General features: G+C 45.7%; 1 protein-coding gene across 4 annotated transcripts in view; it reads right to left on the bottom strand.

The window, feature by feature from the left end:
* LOC126278997 (early growth response protein 3) overlaps window positions 1-23,113 on the bottom strand; it is a 139,389-nt gene that overhangs the window by 28,083 nt on the left and 88,193 nt on the right. For 2 of the 4 annotated variants that reach the window (XM_049979330.1, XM_049979323.1), the window contains exon 2: window positions 18,504-18,914. The exons of the other annotated variants lie outside the window; for them this stretch is intronic. In XM_049979330.1, the coding sequence (XP_049835287.1) occupies window positions 18,504-18,867 (364 nt within the window). In that variant the 5' untranslated portion in view covers window positions 18,868-18,914. The remainder of the gene's footprint in view (window positions 1-18,503; window positions 18,915-23,113) is intronic. 4 annotated transcript variants of the gene reach the window in all.

Below are 23,113 nucleotides of genomic sequence, written 5' to 3' on the forward strand. Positions count from 1 at the left end.
TGCTTTGCTAGTCAACAGACATCGGCAGTACCTTGAAGTGCGAAGGAAATAGGAATGGCGAACACGGCAATAAAAAGCCTTAAAGAAATTAAGAAATATTGTGGAAGTCCATCGTTCTCGCAAACGTGGGACAGCAGCTGCTGATATAAATAAAGAAATTTATATCAAACGATTAGTCCCGGCGTAACGCTTACACCGTTGTCAGGTCCACTATAAACCAAAGAGTATTTTCATTCCGTGGCTCACGTATCGTAGAAGCCATATAATACCAGTTGTGGATTGCATACATTAAGTGTGTATACCTTACATGGACATCATGTCCATGTGATCACAGTGGTGACAACACGTTGTAGATTATTACTCCTTATGTATACAGTCCACGATAACTGGCTTATATGGGTTTTACGGCACATGGGCTAAGGAATAAAAGTACCATTTTGATTCATAGATGCCGTAAGTGTTGCACCCAAACTAGTCACTTCACAAATTTCTTTGGCTCAAATGGCTCTGAGCACTATGGGACTTAACATCTATGGTCATCATTCCTCTAGAACTTGGAACTACTTAAACCTAACTAACCTAAGGACATCACACAACACCCAGTCATCACTAGGCAGAGAAAATCCCTGACCCCGCCGGGAATCGAACCCGGGAGCCCGGGCGCGGAAAGCGAGAACGCTACCGCACGACCACGAGCTGCGGACACAAATTTCTTTGATGATACGGCTGTAGTGGTGCGTTTCTTTATTTTGAATTAAGGAGAATCCTTAAAATCTTCTTTAGTTAGTGCTCGACAGATTTATAAAAGACATTTTTATGTATATGGCAACAAAGCTGCTAAAACATCATGCTGCAACTTGTTTCTGCTATTTATGTCATCACCTGGCAGACTTAAGAGTTTAAAATTATGTATACTACCGGAGCGTTATCATAAAATGGGATATCATATTCTCTGGAACACAACACGAAAGTTGTGTTGTTTCAGTGGCGAGGCGGGTATCTCTGTAACTATGTGGAACTATTGCGATTGGCCTTGTTGCGAAGATCCTAAAAATGTAGGACAGCTGTCAAGCTGGGTACTTCAGTATACGAGTCATCCGTTCCACAGCTACTAACCTCAGCAGGTAGTTAAATGAGTGACGCTGCTGAAAGTGTCATTATCTGAATCTTCAATCCTTCATTTTATACTTGTCTTCCGCCCTGTTTTTAATCCTAGCCCCTTACATGTTGAGATGTCCCCTGAGTGTAACCACTGACTGATTATTCTACAGTTCACTGGTTTTCGTTAGTGACCCTATCGTAGGGACCCCGATATAACAGGAGGAAAGGAAATGATCAGTCAAACTTCTACTTAACACTTAAACGTACTGGGAAATACGTTTGACCGACGATGCAGTACGACTTCCTGCTATGTCGTCGCCACACTGCTAGTCTCTACTGTCATTTATTTTTCGTGGGAAAGGCAACAGCTCGATGTGAAGAACGTACTGTGAAAGGGGGACGGTTTTCCTATAGCTCTCTGAAGACCAAAGCGGCCGAGTTGTAATTTCGAAGTGCTTCCAGTTCACACAATCACACCAACTAGAGTAATGAATCAAACTGGACGTAAAGCTTACTTTTATCGCAAGACAAAGTTCATACATGTACAAAAATTTCCCAGAAGCACCATGTTCCAAAAATTAGTCACCATAGAACTTGTGATTCTTCAACTTCTCGCGGCGAAATAACAGTAGGATGTTAATGTCCAAAGGACACAATATTTCAGCAAGCTATCCTGTTGCTATCGTCTGTAGAGCTGATGAAATGTTCGCCAGCGCGCCTTGTGATGGCAATGAGGTCGCACGCCTAAATATAATGCTCCTTGGCCACTGAAATCCGGCTGTTCACACCTGAACTATATCGTCACTATTGGACTTATCCCAGGCGCCTTGTGCGGTAGCGTTGTCGCTTCCTACGCCCAGGTTCCCGGGTTCGATTCCCCGCGGGGTCACGGATTTTCTCTGCCTCGTGATGGCTGGGTGTTGTGTGATGTCCTTAGGTTAGTTAGGTTTAAGTAGTTCTAAGTCTAGGGGACTGATGACGATAGATGTTAAGTCCCATAGTGCTCAGAGCCATTTAAACCAGGCGCCTTGTATTCATCAGATTAACTTCTCTTACTGCTGGGTTTGGGTAGGAATCTGCTCCTCTTTCCTTCATAAAGCCATCTATAACACGAGGACGTGCTGAAAAGTAATGCCTCTTGAATTTTTTTTGTAAAAATCTTAAAGCATTTTACATAAAGCAAACGTTATTAAAGTTCTCCATCTTTATCCTTCATGTCTACATATTTATTTCCGAACTTAGTAATCCTGGCGACAAACACATTTCTCCCAGCGAGAGCCCAGTTTGTTGATACCACCACTGTAGGATGTTTGTGTTTGTTGACAGAGCCGCAGCCTCACCTCTGCTTGCAACGCTTCATCCCTATCGAAGTCATCACCTCAAAGGTATTCCTTAAATTTGGGAAATAAATGAAAATGGAATGGGCCCAAGAAGGGACTGTATGGAGAATTATCTATGACGGTGAGCCGAAGGTGTCGGATTGTTGCAGATGTCTGAGCGCTCGTGTGGGTTCTGCCATGAAGGTGAGAGCGCACCGTATATGGGCGAACTTTTCGAATTTGAAACTCGATTACAGCACTCTGTTTCTCACGCACCGATATAGTTACATCACAAACCGCCATGTTACACGCTACAATTTTGAGTGCTCAAGCTGCAGAGGGATGCGAATACATATACATGAAGAGTGAAGATGCAGAATGTTAACAACGTTTGTTTTATTTAAAAAGGTTTAATATTTTCACTTGAGAGATTCGAAGGTATTATTTTTCAGCACGCTGCCGGATATTTCTTTATTCGTAATTCGTTATCCACACAGCTTTATTTTCAGGAATTCACAATGATCGCTAAGGAAATTTATGTCCTTTATTGACACATTCGCTTCCAGCTTACTTTGAGAGGAGGCCCGATGAACCTTTTGTACATACCATACAAACAATAGAGGAAGGAAGTCAAGCTTAGTTGGGAGGAAATTCCCCCCACCCGGAATATGTAGAATAATTCATTCTGCCAAACGATAAAATCACAGGAGATGTTATTTTCGATAGCCAGTTTCCTCGAAGTACCAGTCACGTACGGCAAACAATTGCGCCACCTCCGGCAGTACTAACACTCAGGAGGCCTAAAATGAAATTTTCACTCTACAGCGGAGTGTGCGCTGATATGAAACTTCCTGACAGACTAAAACTGTGTGCCGGACCAAGATTCGAACTCGGGACCTTTGCCTTTCGCGGGAGAGTGCTCTACCAACTGAACTACCCAAGCACAACTCACGCCCCGTCCTCACAATCTTTAATTCCGCCAGTACCTCGTCTCCTACGTTCCAAACTTCACAGAATCTCTCCTGCGAACCTTGCAAAACCAGCACTCCTGGAAGAAAGGATATTGCGGAGACATGGCTTAGCCACAGCCTGGGGGATGTTTATAGAATGAAATTTTCGATCTACAGCGGGGTGTGCGCTGATATGAAAAGATCCCGAGTTCGAGTCTCGGTCCGGCACACTGTTTTAATCTGCCAGGAAGTTTCACTCGAGAGGACTGGAAATGTAGGTTCAAATGGTTCAAATGGCTCTGAGCACTACGGGACTTAACATCTGAGGTCATCAGTCGCCTAGAACTTAGAACTACTTAAACCTAACTAACCTAAGGACATCACACACATCAATGCCGGAGGCAGGATTCGAACCTGCGACCGTAGCAGTCGCACGGATCCAGACTGACGCGCCTAGAACCGCTCGGCCACAACGGCCGGCGGTAATGTAGGTATTACCGAAAGTGCGATGAGATGTATTCGGGCAGCAAATTTGCAGGTATACCTTGAACTTGGTGTTCAATGGTAGGCTTTTTGATTAGCACAGCGACGCGGGCAGAGCAGATCGTTGGAGTAAGCAGGGCTGGAGGAGTCCCACAGTTGGTGGAGGGTGTGGTGCGTGCTGTGGACTGGGGGCGCAGAGCGGCGCGCCGCCGGTGTGAGATGTTGGTTATGAGTAAGTAGACCAGCGATTAACGGTGCCCCTGCCGACAAGTCCTGTGAATCATGGCCCTGAATGTGGAGCGTGCGGCGATTTCGCTGAGATTCGGCGTGCCCCCGCGCGACCTCACAGCCTCCTTGGGCCGCGGCGCTGGCGGTCCGACGCTCTCGCCGCCTCGCTTCTATGGCCGGCGACCGTAGTGCAGTCTGTGTGGATGCGGCGTCATCCAGTTTGAATCTATGACGCTCAGAGCGCACTACATTCACGTTAGTGACACACAGAAATTTATTGGTACCACAGAGGTTGCACTGTCGTTATCCCACGACGTAAAACAGTGTTTTGTTACTGCAGTTTCTTTGATACATGATTGCAGCTGTGTTACAGTTATCTGCGTTTACTAGAATAACTTTTCTATTAGTCTGTGTGAGTACTGATAGTTCATTGTGTACTAGTTTTGAAAGTCTTTTCAAGACTTTTCTTTGTGGAAGCTGGACTGCCTGTTAACTGGAGCTAAATTCACTAGAACAGAATTATTATATTCTTATTAAAGCCTACAGTCGCAATTGTCTTTAAAATGATAAGAAGTTTCCTTTATATTCTGAACATCTACTCACAAGTCAATAAAAGATATGCTAAGGTTCCGATCTTACATAACTAATTATACATATGTTTCAGATAACTTATATGAGTTGAAAACTTGTCGTGTATTTAATACCTTTTAAGAAATCTGAAAACATTAACAACACGAACGAGACCGGTTATTATTGATGCGACAACAGACTGTTAACACACAGTACTAGAGAAACTTTTCTTTTTAAATTAATCGTATTTGTATGCTGTAACTTTCTACGTGTTGTGGCCTACTTTGGCAGTGATGCAGGAAATTTCAGGGATAAACTGCCGGAGAATCAAATAGGGTTAAAAATCAAAGCAATGGACTCTCAATAGAAGAATCATTGCAACAACCATCGTCTTCGCACATACGATATATTCCTCCAACGAAATCATCGAAACGTAACACCATAGACAGACCGGGAGTGAGAAATGAGGCTGAGTCTTCATCACCTTTTGTTCCAGTTTTTAAGAAAGAAACACTTTCCATTTTATGTTAAAAGCGCTTCACGAAAACAAGCACTGGGGTTTCCCTTTTCACAACTATCAGAGCTCTTAATTCAAATAATTGCAAATAACTGGGTGCTATATATTAAATGTTCAAATGTGTGTGTAATCTTATGGGACTTAACTGCTAAGGTCATCAATCCCTAAGCTTACACACTACTTAACCTAAATTATCCTAAGGACAAACACACACACACATGGCCGAGGGAGGATTCGAACCTCCGCCGGGACCAGCTACACAGTCCATGGTTGCTGCGCCATAGACCGCTCGGCTAAGCCCGCGCGGAGGTGCAATATACATCAATGTTAATAATCTTAGGAATGCAATTATACTAGCTCGTAATGACAGAAACTCAACATAAGGCGTATTTTTTTCAGTAGTGTACCACATAGAAAAAATTACTCCTTACTATTAAGAACACGATCAATTTATGAAAACATATTGACACTGAAATACGTCACTTGGCAAATAATACAATTCAAAAAGGCACATATTTCTCTGAATAAACTATATGCGTAATACAGGTAATTTTGTTTTCAGTCAAATTATATACTAAATGTAAGTGGGAAATATTCCGTAATAGCCTAGTTTTTAGCTTGCTATGCAATGTTTCTTTGTCTTTTATTTTAATTTATTGGCTTTCGATACGTGCCCACACAGGCACCTCAACAGTGAAATGTCGACAGGACAGTGTGAATCGCTATTTCAGAACATTCGTTAAAGTCAAGTCGTATCTTAGTATGAAGTTATATAGATTTAGACTTGTCATGTGACGCGATGCAGACGGATATCGTGTTAGTTATGAAAATACAACACCTAGTCCCAGAGCAGAGTAAATCTCCAAAACCAGGAATCGAAGTAAGGACCCTTTGGGTGGCAATCTGCAGCGCTGACATCGCAGCTACCGAAGGGCACTATTTAAGAGTTGAGGTGAAAGCTATGCATTCTGTACATCTATACTGAATAGAGTCACTGTTTCTTTTTTTTTTAGAAAAATGTCGCATCTCTGTCGTAAAAGCGTACTCCGGTTTCCATGTCATTCGAGCTACGTTGAAAGAAATACAAAAAAAAAAAAAAATGAATAAAATAAAAAAAACATTATTCCTCCAGGACTTCACTAGACTAAAAAAATTGCAGTTATGTCCCATACAGAAATGCGTTTGTTATTGATACACTATCACTGAGTACCTTTCTACGACAGTAACACGTCAGATGGTCATATAGTGCCCATTGTGGTCACTTAAGAAGTGATCGACGATTTAAGTTAGCACGATGCGCCCTGGTTGATCTTCTGACTTGTTGCTTTGGTAACAAGGTAGTGGTTCAGGTGATGACTGACAACAGTCGAAACTATTAAACTGTCATATAGGCCATAAAATGCCAAGAAGCACCTAAGTGTGAATTGCAGACTAGACAATTTTGAATAAAAAAGTATTTTTAAAAACGGATCAGATGCTCCGATCACTGCCTCCGTGCGCAGCGTGTGCTTGTTGAGAACTGAGTATTAACTGGAGTCGATGTTGCTGGCCGCGGCAGCAGCAGCCGGGTCCACGCGGCTGGATGCTGTGGCAGATTCTCCAGCAGAGCAGCGCGCGCCGAGGGGAACAAAGAGGTGCTCCGCGCTGGAGCCAACGGGGTCAGCCCGCGGTGACAACTGGCGCATATGGGTCAGGCGCCCCGCCTAACGCAGCTATGCGGTCGCGCCGGCTGCCGGGCCAGCTGCGAGCCCGCCGCGCCGCCTATTAACACGCTTTATTGTCCCGGCTTAACGGTCGCTGTCAGGAAGGTCACCGGTTCGAGACCCGACAAGCGCGAGAGCCGCGCGACCTCATTCCGGGCCAGCTTCGGCCGCGGCTCGCGCTCTTCCGGTACCGCACGCGAGGCATCTGCTCTCGGAGGCGCTACCTGGGGGCGTGGGCGAAACGTACTCCAGGCTTATGAGCGACTGCCGCGGACCGGAGGACTAGGAAGGAGGACTATAGTTTAATTGCCCCTTCGTTGATGACGTCATTAGGGACGAAATAGGAGCTCAGATTGGGGAAAGGAGATGGGGTATGCCCTTTGGAAGGCTGCTGGAATACCTCGTGGGTCGGTTCATGTGTGTAATTGGAAGATTCTTCTGCATCCAAGCTCATGGGCTCCTTTCCTTTGGCCAAATTTGAATGCCTTACCTTAAAGGTAACCGTTCGACATATATCAGTACCATTCCTATCTAGTGTGCTGATGGCGGTGGGAAATGTGAGAGGGTGAAACACAGTACGAATACATAGCTTCTTTCTCCCCAATCAACCTTTATTTAAGATGGTGTAGAATAGAAGGTGATGTTATTTAACAAACGATCGGTTTACATTCCAGATGGTTTACATTCAGGTTCTTGTTTCTATAATGTTGGAGATCACTGTTTAAATTAAAAACAAATGATGTGATGAACAAATCACGAAAGTAAACCAACCGAATATAGGCACAACCCCGACCGGTTGTGTGTTAAATAAAATCATTTTCTGTTATCACTGGTAGCCATTATTATTCTACGCCCTATTAAGGGCCGGCCGGCGTGGCCGAGCGGTTCTAGGCGCTACAGTCTGGAACTGAGCGACCGCTACGGTCGCAGGTTCGAATCCTGCCTCGGGTATGGATGTGTGTGATGACCTTAGGTTAGTTTGGTTTAAGTAGTTCTAAGTTCTAGGGGACTGATGACCTCAGAAGTTAAAGTTCCATAGTGCTCAGAGCCAGAGCCCTATTAAGGAACAGTCCCGCAGTTGAGCCTCATCCATTATGGGTAAAATACATTTTCTTTGTATTTAATAATTTCTTTCGATTGGCAGAGGAGAGGTGACACTTCCACCTTCGAGACTTGGGTAAAATACATGAACACATGTGAAAAGCGACAAAATCTGTATTAGTCCACTATCCCTCATCCCTTTCCATCTTTTATGCGAGAATTACATCCTGGATTCCTCGTTTGATGAATAAATAGAAGTCAAACAGAACAGCTGGTAACGGCCTTGCCGCAGTGGATACACCGGTTCCCGTGAGATCACCGCTGTCGGGTGTGGCAGGCACTTGCATGGGTGACCATCCGGGCCGCCATGCGCTGCTGCCGTTTTTCGGGGTGCACTCAGCCTCGTGATGCCAATTGAGGAGCTATTCGGCCTAACAGTAGCGGCTCCGGTCACACAAAACCACCTTAACGACCGGGAGAGCGGTGTGCTGACCACACGCCCCTCCTATCTGCATCCTCATCTGAGGATGACACGGCGGTCGGGAGGTCCCGCAGAGCCGCTTGTGGCCTGAAGACGGAGTGCTAAACAGAACAGCTAGAGGGATACGTAGCCACTCCATTCCTGCTTATTGAGAAAGTCTCACTGGAGGAAAATTGTATAGTTGCGTTCGACAGATAGTGAATAGGATTAGGTGTTCGCTTGATGTTTGTTTGTACCTTCATCCGAACTATTTCATATTTGAATTATTTATTTCTAAAATCCGCCATGTTCTTGGGTGTACATGGGAAAAATAAATTGCAGGTGGAAACCCGTGCAGAAGCTGAGAGGTATGAGAGCTGTGAGTCGTGCTTATATGGCTCAGTCGGTAGAGCATTTGCCCGAAAGAGGCAAAGTTCCTGAGTTCTAGTCTCGGTCCCACACACAGTTTTAATCTGTCAAGAAGTTTCACATCGGCGCACACTCCGCATCAGAGTGAAAATTTTATTCTGGATTGAAAAACTTTTCTGGATGCATACAAGAGTCGAATACTGGACCGATCCGAGTCAGTGTGTTGCAATTATTTCAAATGTGGAATAAATGTGTCTTTCAGGAATTTTAGCACCATCTCTGGTAGGCGAGATGAGGGAACTGCGTCACAGTGCACTCGCCATCCCGTCCACGGAGCGCCGCCACACTTGTCGCGCGCCTCGCCGGCTGGCGCTATTGATTTCTCGTACGGCGCCAACGCCACAGCCTCCGTGGCGTCACTCCGCCGGAAGGCAGGCTGGCACTCGAGAGAAGAGCAAGTGTTTCAGACACGTTAAGGCAGCTCTTAGCGAATCTTCTAGTACTCCAAATACTACAGAGTCTTTCTTTCGCAAGTGCCTTAACGCTTTTCTCTTCAGTAAGAATGTCAACAGACCTTTACAAGAAGCTAGCACTGATGAACGTGCATGTGAAAAATGGAAAGGAACGTGAGATTTTTTTCTTATTCGCTCTGGGCTGTATTCAAAGAACGGCGTCGCGGGATAATTGAGAACTGTTGTACCACTGCCGGCCGGCGTGACCGAGCGGATCTAGGCGTTTCAGTCTCGAACCGCGCGACCGGTACCGTCGTAGGTGACAATCCTGCTTCGGGCATGGATGTGTGTGATGCCCTTAGGTTAGTTAGGTTTAAGTAATTCTAAGTTCTAGGGGACTGATGACCTCAGATGTTATGTCCCATAGTGCTCAGAGCCATTTGAACCATTTTGTGTTGTACCATTCACTATTCACTGTCAAGGGATAATCTTCAAGTCACCGATTGACACTGAATCAATTTTAAGGAAGATTCCTTGGCGTAAAATGCATGATTACTTTCAGTTTCAGCATATGTGATACGTATGTGCATCTCTGGGATAGACGCAATGACTAAAAACAGTTATGTATTTGACGCTAAGGGATTTTTCTTAAACCTGGCTTAGTATTAATCCGTGACTTGAAGTTGTCTATGAATAAATATTTTCACAATAGCTTTTGGTAGTTCCATGATGCCGTTCTTTAAATGCTTTGAAGCTATACAACATGCCAAACAGAAAAAGTTTTACACTGTCATCGTTCCTTAGAACACTGGGGATCACTACTGCACCCTGTAAGGCGTCGTGGGAGGGACTCGTTATTAATTAACCAGCTCTCCCGGCTGATAACGTAGGCAACTGAAACCGTAACAGTTGTGCTGGAGTGAATGAGTAGACACCGTTTTATTCCTCTCACTCGTCACGTCCTTCGTAGTAGCTAGAATCGACAACCGTCCTCGGTACTGAAATTACATAAGAAACACTTAATTACGAAGACAGCAACTCGTTTTGTGCACGGCTGGTCTCGATGGAGGTTCGAGACCTCCCTCGGGCATGGGTGTGTGTGTTTCCCCTTAGGATAATTTAGGTTAAGTAGTGTGTAAGCTTAGGGACTGATGACCTTAACAGTTAAGTCCCGTAAGATTTCACACACATTTGACCATTTTTGATCGTTTTATGCAAGTGGATTTTATTAAAGCTATCTGCTTCGTATCTTGCTTAGCTTCCGCAATTTACGCTCACAGAGTGTTAACGTGTTTCGCATTTACTCAAGGGCTGATTTGGTAGTAGACTGTTTTCAACGATGGACACATTCTATGATTCCGTCCTCAGAATGTTTATGTTGACGTACATGTGTTACTAAAAGCAATTTGTACTGAAATCTTGCGCACCCCATATTTGACGAGTGCAAAAGCTGAAAGCGAGAATGAAATCACAACATAATTTCATCAGCTCCCAGTCGCACAAGTCTATGCCGAGAAAATGTTTCTTTTTTCTAAAGCTGTTGTCAGGCGAGCAAAACACAAGAGCTCTCTTGATGCACATTCTATGAGTGTCGTAAAACGTGTCGGAAAGCAATGGTAGAAGATGAAAAGCAGTTAGCTCAACAAGAGAGGAATAAAATTTTTATAGCGACACTGTAAACGACAGAGAGATTAAATTATGTTTACTATGTGCACGTAACACTGACGGTATTTTTGGAGAAAAACTTAAAACTGCCCCTGAGAGTGGACTTTTTGAAAAGTTTTACCTGGCTCTCAGATCTAAATCATGTCGCGAAAATGTCCCCGAAGCATGACTCGTAAGTCATCTGCTGCTTCCCTTGACAGCGAGTGGTCTCGAGGGCATAATTTTTCCTGCAGCCGCTTCAAGGAAAGTCAGGGATTCTCGCAGACAGCCTGCGGCGTTGTTTCCTTCCTCATACGTAAGCGCCGGGATGACGCAGTTGGATGCTCATTGAGAATCTCGGTGCAGCTTTACTGTTTTCCCAATAGCAGCAGCTGCTGAAGAATCGAAGCACCAGCAACGTACACGGCTAAATATACTGGAAGGCCATTCGCCTGTTTTCTGCTTAACACGTCTTATTGATCGACAGCGTCTGTATGTACTGAAGATGCGTTACTCTGGAGTAGACGTATTCTGAAACGTTCAAATGGCTCTGAGCACTATGCGACTTAACTTCTGAGGTCATCAGTCGCCTAGAACTTAGAACTAATTAAACCTAACTAACCTAAGGACATCACACACATCCATGCCCGAGGCAGGATTCGAACCTGCGACCGTAGCGGTCGCTCGGTTTCAGACTGTAGCGCCCAGAACCGCACGGCCACTCCGGCCGGCTCTGAAACGTCACTTCATTGCTGACGTCTATGTTCTGTAAATGACATGAAATCACTGTACGACCACGTGATCATTGTCACTACTAAATATAATTGCCCACCTTCAATGTGTCTTTTTTTCTTTTTTTCACGTCAACGTGTTTCGGCCACAGCCATTCTCAAAATAACATTTAAATTTTCGAAGCACTGTATCTTGTATGAGAGATCATGTACTCGTGTACATCAAGACGGGCAGTTGTACTAATGTCTATATTATACTGCTTGTCCTCTGCTGTGTACTGAAAAAAGTTTAGACACGGCTCAAGTTTGAAATACAGTTGCACCAATACGATATAACATATGGAACCTTAGTGATGCGAGAAGACTCGTTCCATTTGAGTCGAGTTCGTACTTCACCTCTCATCTTTGCAACTGCTTTTCAGATTTATACAAGAGTCCATGCTGCAGGAAAAAAAGCAAAGCAGCTTGACCCAAGCCGGTCTGAAGGCACCTAATCACTGATTTTTATGGTATAATCCACTCTGTCCTTTTCAATGGAACACTACTATGCTAAGCCTAAGAATAGATAGATACATCTTGATGGCGGGAGAGGATTACATCCAGCATTCTCAGTTGCGAGCTTTCACGCCGCTGTAAATAAGGGAAAATTGCATTATTCTCAGCCAGTCTGATAGAATGTTGCAATCTAATACAGTTGCCGGGAACAGAACCCAGAGAATACGCTACAGTAGACATCAGAGGCAGCATACAATGGAGACCGGAAATGCTGGTCTTATTACTAATGCAAAGTAACGCCCAAATCCCCGCCCAGTCTGTGTCAAAATATTTAATTTCCTCGCTGTTCAACTCTGAAACAAAAGAAGTCGCAAGTCATGCCGCCATGTTATTCGGAATAGACTTCAGGGGAACGATGCCGAGATCTTTCTCACTCGATATACAAGGAAAACTTTGCGATGGATGTATCGTTCTGTAAAAAGTGGAAAGAATTTAAGAAAAATAATTCAGTATCAAAAGTCACTGTTGTCGTTTCAGTTTTCATTTCCACGAATTTTAAGTTCACGCACAACGAGTAAATACTTAAAGGATCTTCAGGCAAAGTGGACGGAGGTGTTTGGGAAAGACGTTGACCACAACTACAGTCAAGGCAGAGATCAGTACAGAATGCTTATCAAAACATTATGGCCTCTCCGGTCTCTAATAGAAGTGAACTGCAGCCAGTAACTGGAGTGAAATGAACCCAGGAACGGAAAAAACACCTATAGCGGAAGGATGACAGACTACTGGGCTAACAGGAAAGCAGTGAGTAGGTGGTACGATGTAGGCCTTAACGGAATGTACGAGAGGCATTCAGTAGCTAATGTAACACACTTTTTCTGGCTTTATGGCTTTATTCAAGATTCGAATACAGCATTTCTGCCCACTCTTTTGGCTACAAAAGCCTGTTTTTCAACATAATCTCCGTCCAGTGTAAAGACCTTAAGGCATCTTACTGGCCTGTATGCCCACATCGTACCACTTTACGTGACGGCGACAGAGTCAACGTCACGCTGCATCAATGACTTCCCTGTTTTCCAAGTAGTGCTTGCCGCAGAGTGCATCCTTCTTTGAGGACAATGGAGTTCATTAGCTCCTCCCGGGCACGCAGACATCTTTGAGCTCTTGTGTTGTCATGGGGAAAAAAGTTCGTTTCCATCCGTCGCTCACTTTAAATGAGTGTCCGCACGATCCAACACTGCAGAAACCAGAGCTGTGTGCGGACAGCCGGTACGCGGGAGCTCGCGTAGGTTCGCACGATCTTGTTGGGACTATGGCAGTCGTGTGACTCAACGACTCACCGCGCTTGTGTTCACTGCCAAGTTTCCGTAGACATTCTGCAAGCATCTGTGAATCTGCGATGCTCTGGTTTCCCTCCGAAAGAAACTCAATGACAGCTCTCTGCTTGGAACGCACCTCTGTTGCAGACGCCATTTTGAGGGCTACGTATAGCGCTGTTACCTGTTGGAACTTCATGTAACTAAAGGGGATAAAGCAGGAATATTCCACGATTCACACAACGAATTCAGTATAGTTTTCAAAGGGAACTGGCTGAGAAAAAAAAAGTATTGCATTACTTATTGAACGTCAATAGTAATAACAATAACAACACGAAATAAAATTTACAGTCGCTCTTACGAGTCAGTGAATAGACTGCTTTTCAGATTTGTACAAGAGCCCCTGGTGCACGAAAAAAGCGAACAGTAGCAGCTTGAACTAAGCCGGTCTGAAGACACCGAAACAGTGACTTCTTTGGTATAATCTGCTCTGTCCTTTTCAAAGGAACGCTCCTAGACTGAGCCTTAAACCCCATCTTATGTATATAACGTGTCTCTCGAACTACGCGTCTCACGATGACATTATTTAGCAGGTGCATTCAGCGACATATATGAATACTGTCTACAAAATGTGTTGCTAGTAAAATCAGTAGTAAAGAAATAACAAATTAAAATGAATGATGCTGCAGTATTACTGTAGGAACAGTGAAAATGTGATAATCGATGAACTTATTTCCTTTAATGATTTTATCGGGTTTGGATGTGGTGTGGGCTGTCAGCGAAAGTTTCGTAAAATTACGTGTAAATTAGTTTGGAAATCGCTAAGTGCTCACATTCTCAAATACTGGATGACTACAGTCTGGGTCACTTGCGAGCCATGTAGCAAGAGTTATACACAGCTTCAGAGTGTAAATACTTGACCTATCACGTTAAACCTTTACCATAAGATCGTAACTCTTAATGGGTAGATTGTGTCAGCATTTAGATTTTTTTTAAACTTGATCAATGTAATATAGATGGTTACTGGATCGGTTCACAAAAGTGAAAGACAGAATAACACCAGCATATTGACTCTGATTACATAAGCAACAGGAGACAAAACAAGACCTTGAATCGGCGCAGAATGTTGCAACACGATCGTGGCACGGGCAAATAGCCGTTCTCTACGGAGTGTCGAGGGATGCAGGCTTTGTGAATGGGCGGACAGGGCTAGGTCAACGCGTGAAAGTTCCGGAGGGCGGCGCGCCGCTGCCACTTCATGAATGGACGTCGCGTATTGATCGGCCAGGCCCCGGGCGCCGGATCAGCTGACGGGGCGCCGCCGGTGCGTGGGCGGTGCTCCTGTACCCAGCGGCGAGCGCTCAGACAGGTGACAGGGCCGGAGGAGGAGGAGCTACTCTCACCGCCCCTATACCGGAACACATTCCAAAAGTCCATCCTTAGTTTCACCAATAATCGGCGGTAACCTGCGCGAAGTGAACTCAGCGTCCTGTACCTCATCCACAATGCAACACGAGAGAGTCATTTCTCCAGTTTCCATTCTATCATTCAAGTCTGAGTAAGGCTGGTGTAGCTAGAACTTAGTACTAGAGAGTAATATTTGAGGGTAAAGTAAAAGTAAAACTACGGATCCATTGATTAAGGACTAGTCTTTTCCTGGCAGATACTACAGGTCCTCACTCAAAAACTGTGGCAGTTGACAGTCAGCTGCTCAAAATATGCTCGACATTACGTACAGCATCCACAGCGATTCTAACAGTAGCATTCTTCAGTTTTTACTTCGTCAGTGAGTCGCTTACTATGAAGAACGCTGATGCCTCTAGAACTTATTAGTAAAGAGCAATACTGAAGGGAAAATTTAGAGCTTCTCTCCTTACTAAACTACATTTTATTTCAAACAAACTACAAAAATCATCGTTAAAGGGAAGTAGAGTTCATTAAAATCTTGCAAATTGTGTTTGCAGCTTATATAGATTTTTCAAGAGGTGTAATGTTCAACTTACTGCTGTAGAATTTTCTGTTCTGCTACTCTCAATGCTTGACAGTGGCATAACGCCGAAATTGCAATAGCAGAATAAATCTTTCCACTGCCATAAATGAAATTTGACGTTCTTTAGCAAACATTCGTTTGAGCACATAACAAGCAAAAAAATTCTCTAGCAGTGGTGCGCTGAACGGAATGAAGGTATAAAAAAAGGTGAAAAATGATCAAGACATCAATAATCTTTTTGATCATACTTCATTTAATGAACAAGCTTCAGCCATATTTATAAAACATATTGTAATGTGATTCCATCTCCCTGTTACGTGAATAATTGGAACTAAGACATCGTCAAAACGTGTTAAAACATTTTTAAAATTTTTTATCTAATTTTTGTCTAGGATGAGGCTGGGTATTTGAAATGTTGATTTAATATGGTGTTCTTACGGTGTCATTTTAGTATACAGCATCAATGAAGGTGTAGAAAAATACTGTAGAAAATGCAAAGAATGATTCAATAATTCTTCCTTCTTTCAAAGATTCAAAATTGTGTGACTGTTCTCCGTTGGGACTGAATCAGCTTCTAGGAAATCAGTATATCTGATGGTAATACAAAAAATTCATACTGGATAACAAAGCAAACAAAACCACGATTCTGTTAACATTAGCTTATTATCAGTATGTGGTCTCTGTGACGAACAAATATACGATGTGACTGGATTTCGTTAAACGTATAAAATTCCTTGTGGCTGTAATGCTGTTGGCATATTGTCAGACACCACGATTCTAAACACAGCTGGAATGTGTATACATGTACAGCTTAATGCATAAATGCATGAAATATCATTGGGAAATTGAATATTTGATGAAGCTATAAGTACTCATATTTACGATTTATTGATAGCGTCCATTTGGGGGAAAGGAGGGGGGGGGGGGGAGGGGAATGTGTCAAGGAGGGAAGACAGGCGACAGAGGGAAAGGGTCTAAGTTGAAGAAACAATGGAGACAAAACAATGCAAATGAGCTCTCTGATTAGGAAACTGAACAAGAGTATTTAACGCAGAACTCGAGTGTTGCGCTCGTCAAATGCCAGTAGGGGTAGGCTATCCGAGCGCCCTCAGCGTCTCGTGTAACTAGCGCTGCCTGTCGGCGCTTTAGCGAACTCTGTGGCTACTGAGCAGACGCTAGACTTCACAACACGATTAATAAAGCGGAAAAGGAGGGAGCCGCATATGGTCCCTTCTTCATTATTGCAACTCGCACTGCTGATCCAGACATCTGTACCTGGGAATGGGTTATTCTGTAAGGGAATATAGTTCTCATAGTTTTTATTTCAATTCGCTAGTAAAGCAATTTGATGCAGCACTTGCTGAGACAAATCAACGAGAAGCATGAGAACATAAGACTTGAATCACTATGTCCACTGTTTGGTTTTTTTTCTGTTGCTTACCAACGTTGATTAAACGTTGTATTTATGTGCTTTATCAGGAGAGGCTCTTACTGCAGGAAGCGTCTCAAACAGCGCGACACACAAACTCTCTTGAAACTGATAAATATTTTGATAGGAAAATAATTAATATTTAAATACAAAATAATTACTGGTCTGGCGTAAGTTTAATGGAGGATTTGCTTACGCTGAATAAAATACAGTAATACAATCGTGTCACATAAGAAGAAGCCAGGTAGGTTTGAATGACAGAGACGTTAGCTAAAAATTATACTATTATCGTGGTTCAATAAGCTAGTGGTCGGAATTTATCTTACGCCAGAAACATATGGGAAATCTCCTCAGTAAGCTTTATTTGTAAACAAATCAGTATTTACTGAAGTCGTGTTCATTAACTACAAGACTGACAGTACATTGTCAAATCACAAGGAAGGGGCACAGTAGTTAAGTCACAATCTGAGGAGTCCCAGAAGGCCAGAATCGAGACACACAGCGGTTGAAGAGTACATTTAGTTTCCGAGCTCTGTGTACAACGTCGGTTGACATAGCAGAGCGCAGCGACCGCACAAGACGCATTTGCCGCTGGCACTACCGGCTTGCGTTCTCGGCGCTCTCGAATCGCTCGCCGCGACGCTGCCAACGGCGCAGCAGGCACGTGCTTCTGAGCGCCAGCGGGACTCATTGCCCGGAGATGAGTCAGTGCTTGCCACACGCAACAAGTCACCAGCCGCTTGCCGGCTGCGTCCGCTAGCGTTGCGCGCTCTTCAGCTTCGGCGAGACGAACAGTTTACATAAAATTCTGCGCAAATAGCGGAATACCTGAGCGTAGTCTGGCCACATAGCTGTCTGCGTGACAGCTGAAATTTCGCAACGTATCCGTCGTTACTGTTGGCAACCACCGTTATGGTGGCTACAATTACACGGTATGAGAAGTACATATAAAAACAACATAAAATGTGCAATTAAATGTATTATTTGATCGACTTCGAGTAACAGACTGAACATTCTGTATTGACGATGGCACTGACCGGTGGCTCTTACGTGTCTCCAGCACAGCATTGTCTTCGTGGCCTGGTAGTTTTCACCGGGCTCGACTTCAGTTCTCAATAACCAGCCTATGTTTTGGGGGGGAAAGACTGGAAGCGAGTCCACTGATCCTCGTGAGGCCCAAATGAGAAGCTGATTGAATAAATAAGAACACAAATGTCGTCAAAATACCAGGCTTTCAAACTAGGCGGGTGTCAACACGACAGACATTTACCACAGCAAAGAACAGCCGAAGATGCTCGAGTCTGATGACGACAAATAGCCAAATAATGCGCGAGTGAGTGAATGTAGTATTTGATCTAAAATAAAGCAACATTTCGATCACTATGGCAGATAGTCATCATCAGGATCACGATGTTTACATGGTATAAGAAAAACATAAACAACAACTTAAAAGGCAGACGTGTGCTATTGGAGAGCGTCAGCTTGACGCTAACGCATTATAAACAAATGGGGAGATCGTCACTCCATGAGCAGTGTTTGGAAGCCAGGAGCGATAAGCGACAGTATGTACAAGCGTAAAGCGGGCTATATTTCCGGTACTCGGTTGCGCCTGGTGTGCGTGTGAGTTAGAGGTGTGGGAGCCGCTGTTACGCAGGGACACGAAGCGAGTTGGCGCCGGTCGCGGTTGAGAAGGGTGCCGCCCTACCTGTAATGGGAGGTGGCTCCACTACCGTGGACGGGCCGAAGAAGGACGGAATGTCCCCGGAGGTGGTGACGGGCGTGTTTAGGTCTCCGGGTTGCGGCTCGGGGGCGGCCGGCTCCGCCGCGAGCGGCGCGGGGACGGTGGAGGAGGCGGCGGCGGAGGCGGCGGTGGCCGGGCTGGAAGGCGAGCCGGCCGCGCCCGCTACCGCGTCTTTGCCGGAGTACAGGCAGTCGAAGCTGAGCACGTTGAAATGGTGGGCGGCGGCGGCCACGGCAGCGGCGGCCGCGCTCTCGGCCGGCAGGAAGAGCGGGTGCGGGTGCAGCAGGGGCGGGTGCGGCGCCAGCGTCTCGACGCCGTCCATGATCATTGTCGGCGGCGAGCAGGTGCTGGCGGGCGCAGTGGCGGCGCCTCCTCCTGTTGGACAGTCAGAGACCAGCGTGTCGGTGTCTGCAGGTCCGCCCGGCACGGCTAGCCCTGCCTCCTCCTCCTCCTGCTGCTGCGACGCTGGCGGAGTGGTCGGCGGTGGCGGTGCGTCAGTTCCTCTCGCCGAGTCGGACGTCGTCGAATCCGAGGCGGCGGCGAATAGGTGGCACGTCCAGGATGTGGGTGACTGGGGGAGGGGGAGCACCAACACGCAACCGGTAGCCGACAGGGTTGTTGTGTTGTTGTTGTTGTTGTCGTCGCACGTCGCGTCCCTCCCACGCGAGGGGTCGAGGTACTCGCGTCACCTTCGGCTGTCAAAAGCCGCTTATCGGTCACCCGCGCAGGCACGCACGCAAACACACGCGCACTTAGTGTGACGGCCGTCCTCCCTCCTCGGCGTCTGCTCTAGCACTAGCGCGCCGCCGGGCTCCGTCACCAGTTTTATGAATGAAGCTCGTGTCCCATATTTGGAAGTCGCGACGGGGCCGGCCAGCCAATGAGAGTGCGGCGGCACGCGGCCCCTCCCTCCGCTTCCCCCCACCGCGCGCCATCCCCACCCCGCGGCGGCGTCAGTCACTCGGCGGGCGCCGCCATCCCCTCCACGGCGCCGCGTAACGGTGACGTCAAGGTGACGTAATCGAACAGATATAGCAGCGCCGCTCTCGCCGCGGCGGACGCTCTGCACTAGCGACGGCCGCGCCGCACATCTCGGCGAAGTCCTTTGCCTCCGCAACAATGCTGCGCACCGTGAGGAGTCTTCTGTACTGCTGCGCAGCGGCGTCTCCTTTTAAGGTGATCGGAAAGGGCCGAACGCTGCCGAGAGTTCGCGAATTCGACGTCACGAGCGGAGGAATGCCAGCCGGGCTCGGCACGTTTCGCCGACGCTCGGGAGGCGGCAGTGATACCAACACCGCCGCTTCGGCTTGCGCGAACAGTACAGCTGTTCTCGCGCCCATTCCCGCCAGAGCTCTCTCTTCCCCTCGCAGACGCGCGGCTCCTGCGACCGTCGCACTGCCGCGCTGTCGCAGTAGCGCCGCCGTTTCCTCGGTAGCGGTGCTCCGAAGCATACGACGCCGGTTGGCAGAATGCGAGCCGGCGACGACCGCGATTCCATTTTTGAAGGGCGTCCAAGGCCCCAGCCGTGAGTCAAGCCTCAAATAAACCGGCCAGCAAGCGTGTGACGTGCTGTTATGTAAGCGGTCAGCCGGTGCGGCGGGCGCAGCGCGCGCTACCGTTACGTACCGATGACACCATCGGCGAGGAATTAGAAATAGGGGCGTCGCGTGCCAAGTGGACGCAAAGATAGCAGCGCGCGGTATATTTAGCCGGTGCGGCGGCATCGCGTAGGCGGCCGGGCCTCCTCCGCCCCCTTACAAGTACACGTAAACACGGCGAGCGACACGTCACGTCTCCACGTCACGGCCGCTGCCGCTGGCAGCGTTTCCTCGCCACTGCCGGCTGTCACATTCCTGCCACACAGAAGTCGGCGAGACGTTCGGGCAGTTCAGTGCTGTTCGACTGGCCTGCCCGACGAAGGAGGCTAATCTGTTGCTGGACTCTGCCAGAAACTCTTTAGAAATCAGACTGTTTCCATGTCCGTAAAATCTTTTTAAGATTCTGCGCTATAGATTAGTAAACAAGCGCAGCATCTGTTTACCAAATAGATCGTATTGATCGTTGGTTGGTTCAAATGGTTCTGATCACTATGGGACTTGACTTCTCAGATCATCAGTCCCCTAGAACTTAGAACTACTTAAACCTATCTAACCTAAGGACATCACACACATCCATGCCCGAAGCAGGATTCGAACCTGCGACAGTAGCGGTCGCGATGTTCCAGACTGTAGCGCCTAGAACCGTATTGACGGTCTCCTAACGCCTTAATACCAAGAGTCGCTAATTCGCATCATACGAATGGGACGCTGATAAATGGAATGTTAACTGCAATAGAACACTACTTTTGGTAGTGCAGATTCCACAAGCTGCTGTCAATGCTTCTGACGCGTGCTGCCATCTCCTGGGTGTCTTAGGTACTTCTAGAGGAGCATAATATTTTTTTTTCTTACATGTAGTATTTTTTCAGGTATTAAGGGGGCTAAAAGTAGTACTCCATTGTTTTCTGTTGGCATGAGATACCACAAGAGGGTGCATTATTGGATGTATCTCAAAGCACAACACTATTACTCGCTTAGCTATTCACAAAAAGCACTAAAGACAGTCGGTAGTTGCCTGATACTCAGAACGTAGTTAACTGCGCTGACCGTTTACATTGCTCAAATAGTCCTTAGTTAAGTGGCACTTTTTCCAAAAGATGTTCTATTTAAACAGAGAGCTTTAAGTAATTAATCAGTACGCCACTTTATAATATGGCTTCACTGAAGAATTCCTAGTGGGCAGAGTTTAATATAACATGTCAACGTCAGAAAATACCGGTGGACCTAATTAACTGATTCGTTTAACGACGTTAGTTAGCCATTTGCTTTGGCTGCCTTAAGAACTATTGATTTCTGGGCAATTTCTTTCTTAAAAAAGAAACTTCAGGATTTGTAAAAAAAAAGTTGTTGTCTGAATAAACGATCTTAATAATGTGTTCCATTTATCGTTATCTTTGCAAATGCAATGTCAGAAGTTACCATACCACTATGTATCTCTCAAGGAAATATTTTCGAAATGGTTCAAATGGCTCTGAGCACTATGGGACTCAACTGCTGTGGTCATTAGTCCCCTAGAACTTAGAACTACTTAAACCTATCTAACCTAAGGACATCACACACATCCATGCCCGAGGCAGGATTCGAACCTGCGACCGTAGCAGTCGCACGGTTCCGGACTGCGCGCCTAGAACCGCGAGACCACCGCGACCGGCGAAATATTTACGTTTTACAGTATGCGTAAAAGCCACAGTAAACTATCTCAGAATGTTTGCAGATATTACGAATGAAGTACGTTAGCTTGCGATGTTCAGACAAAAATAATTTCAAACTTAGCAGTTTCCTTCCAAAAAGTCCATGATAAAGCTGACACTATCATAAGATAAACAATGCATTTGTGTACGGAGCTCACTACCTGAGAGCTTTTCATAACTGATAGTGTACTTAATGGAGTTTACATGTTTATAGTACGCAAAAATGACACGGTAAATGTTATTGGGGGCCTTTCGAGGCTGGTGTTGATAAAGTTTGCTATATTTAAGTGGTTTAGCGGGTATGGTTTTGCAATAAACGGGGAAACGTACAGAAAACAAATCCTTGCTGAAGAGACAATCAGCAACATAAACAATTACAGCAGGAAGCTCGCACATTAATGAGACATTACTTCGTCGTTTGCACCAGTCTTGAATACTACAGCCTCGGAGGAGGCCACGAACGTATTATTAGCTTTACACGCACGAGCGCGGTAAACACACACGCACGCGCACACACGCACATTCACACACACATACGCACACACACACACACACACACACACACACACACACACACACACTCACACACACACACACACACACACACACACACGCACATACTGCTGAGTTATAAATGGAATGGTTATAGATGTGCTCGGGTGATACCCTTAGTATTTCAGCATGATGTTTCCAATAAGAGCGCTGAAGAGTGTTTCTGCAGAAAAAAGAAATGTGTAAGCCTCGTGTACACGCCTTCTTATTTAAATGACATAGCTACTGCATAGGAGCTCTTCTGCTCTTACGCGTAAGTACCGAGTGAGGTGGCTCAGTGGGTACTAAACCAGACTTGCATTCGAGAGGACTACGCTTCAAATCAGCTTCCTGTCAACCAGATTTAGATTTCCCGCTGCCCGTGAGATCTATAAATCGTTCCGGCCAAATGCCGGGAAGGTTCCTTTGAAAGAGCACAGCCTATTTCCTTCCCCATCCTTAAAACATTCCGAGCTTGTGGTCCGTCATTAGTGACACCGACGTCGACGGAACGTTAAACCCTAATCTTCCTTCATTCTGTTTAATACTAAAGGATGTGTTATTGTTCATTATAATCATCCAATCTTAGCAGATGAAGAATTTCATTCTTTTTTGTTTGTTTTATTTTCTGTCATGAGCGATAGAACACTCTGTTTAAAAGCCGACATTCAGTGCAACAGTAAGTTGGTACTGAGATTTTTTATTGATTAGAATTGGGAATTTTAGACACAACGCAAAAATCCAATCTGGGTGC

Source organism: Schistocerca gregaria, chromosome 1 (assembly GCF_023897955.1).
Source record: "Schistocerca gregaria isolate iqSchGreg1 chromosome 1, iqSchGreg1.2, whole genome shotgun sequence".
Taxonomy (NCBI): domain Eukaryota; kingdom Metazoa; phylum Arthropoda; class Insecta; order Orthoptera; family Acrididae; genus Schistocerca; species Schistocerca gregaria.